The sequence below is a fragment of the Etheostoma spectabile genome, unplaced genomic scaffold (assembly GCF_008692095.1).
Source record: "Etheostoma spectabile isolate EspeVRDwgs_2016 unplaced genomic scaffold, UIUC_Espe_1.0 scaffold453, whole genome shotgun sequence".
Taxonomy (NCBI): domain Eukaryota; kingdom Metazoa; phylum Chordata; class Actinopteri; order Perciformes; family Percidae; genus Etheostoma; species Etheostoma spectabile.
Window position 1 is genome coordinate 53,133 of NW_022605611.1, and position 866 is coordinate 53,998.

Consider the following 866-nt stretch of genomic DNA (forward strand, 5'->3'; position numbering starts at 1 on the left):
CAGAGTGTAAAGTGTAGTTTCCCCTTCTGGGATTAATTTAAATAAATAATATCATGAGACGTTTCTAAATAGCTGATTGTTTTCTAAGACGAATGATCACATGTCAGTCAGTCTGACATTTATATTATTTGTGAGGAAGAAGAAGATAACGTGGGGTTTGGCTTTCGCTCTGCTCCGCTGGAACCAGATGTGATGTAGTACCGAGTATATGTAGTATGAACAGAGAATATTAAGGTGACTCATTGCTCGTCAAACAAGTAAAATATTAAGATTAAACCCGAGGATGTTTGAAAACTGCATCGCATTTCAAATCGGTTGGAATTTTATCACACATGCATGTTAGTTGGCATGTTAGTTGGCATGTTAGTTGGCATGTTAGTTGGCTGTAATTAGCCTGGGAATCTACCCATGTGGATTTGTTTAGTGCCGATACCGATCCCCCCCGCCCCCAAAGCATGAGGCGGTACTAATCTGCAATGCAGAAAGAGACCAGGAACCTTAAAGGAAACACGCCATTATTCCCAAACTTGTGACTGTTCCGGTTACTATAGAGACTATTTTGAGGTCTGTGTGCCACTCACAGAGATGTCCTTCTGAACCTTCTCGTACGCCAGCGTGAGCGCGGAGCGGCGGGCGGGTGGAGACGGCGTCAGCGTGAAGCTGTAGGTGACGGAGCTCTCTGTCTCGGTGAGCGCCTGCTCCAGGTCCTGGACGTACCGCTCCGGCTGCAGCTCCAGCTCCTCCGCCTCCCGGCACACGGCCGCCTCGCTCACTGTGAAGTCACGGGAACCAATGGGAGACAAAGAGGGCAGAATCAGAGTAGAACCAGAGCAGAATCAGAGCAGAATCAGAGCAGAACCAGAGCA

The 866-nt window shown here is 47.8% G+C and overlaps 1 protein-coding gene across 1 annotated transcript in view; it reads right to left on the reverse strand.

Annotated features, from left to right (window-relative positions):
• Window positions 1-866, reverse strand: part of xrcc4 (X-ray repair complementing defective repair in Chinese hamster cells 4) — a gene marked incomplete in the record, with an annotated part of 55,018 nt that overhangs the window by 44,089 nt on the left and 10,063 nt on the right. Inside the window, 1 exon segment of the mRNA XM_032511734.1 lies at window positions 582-772. Within this exon segment, the coding sequence (XP_032367625.1) occupies window positions 582-772 (191 nt within the window).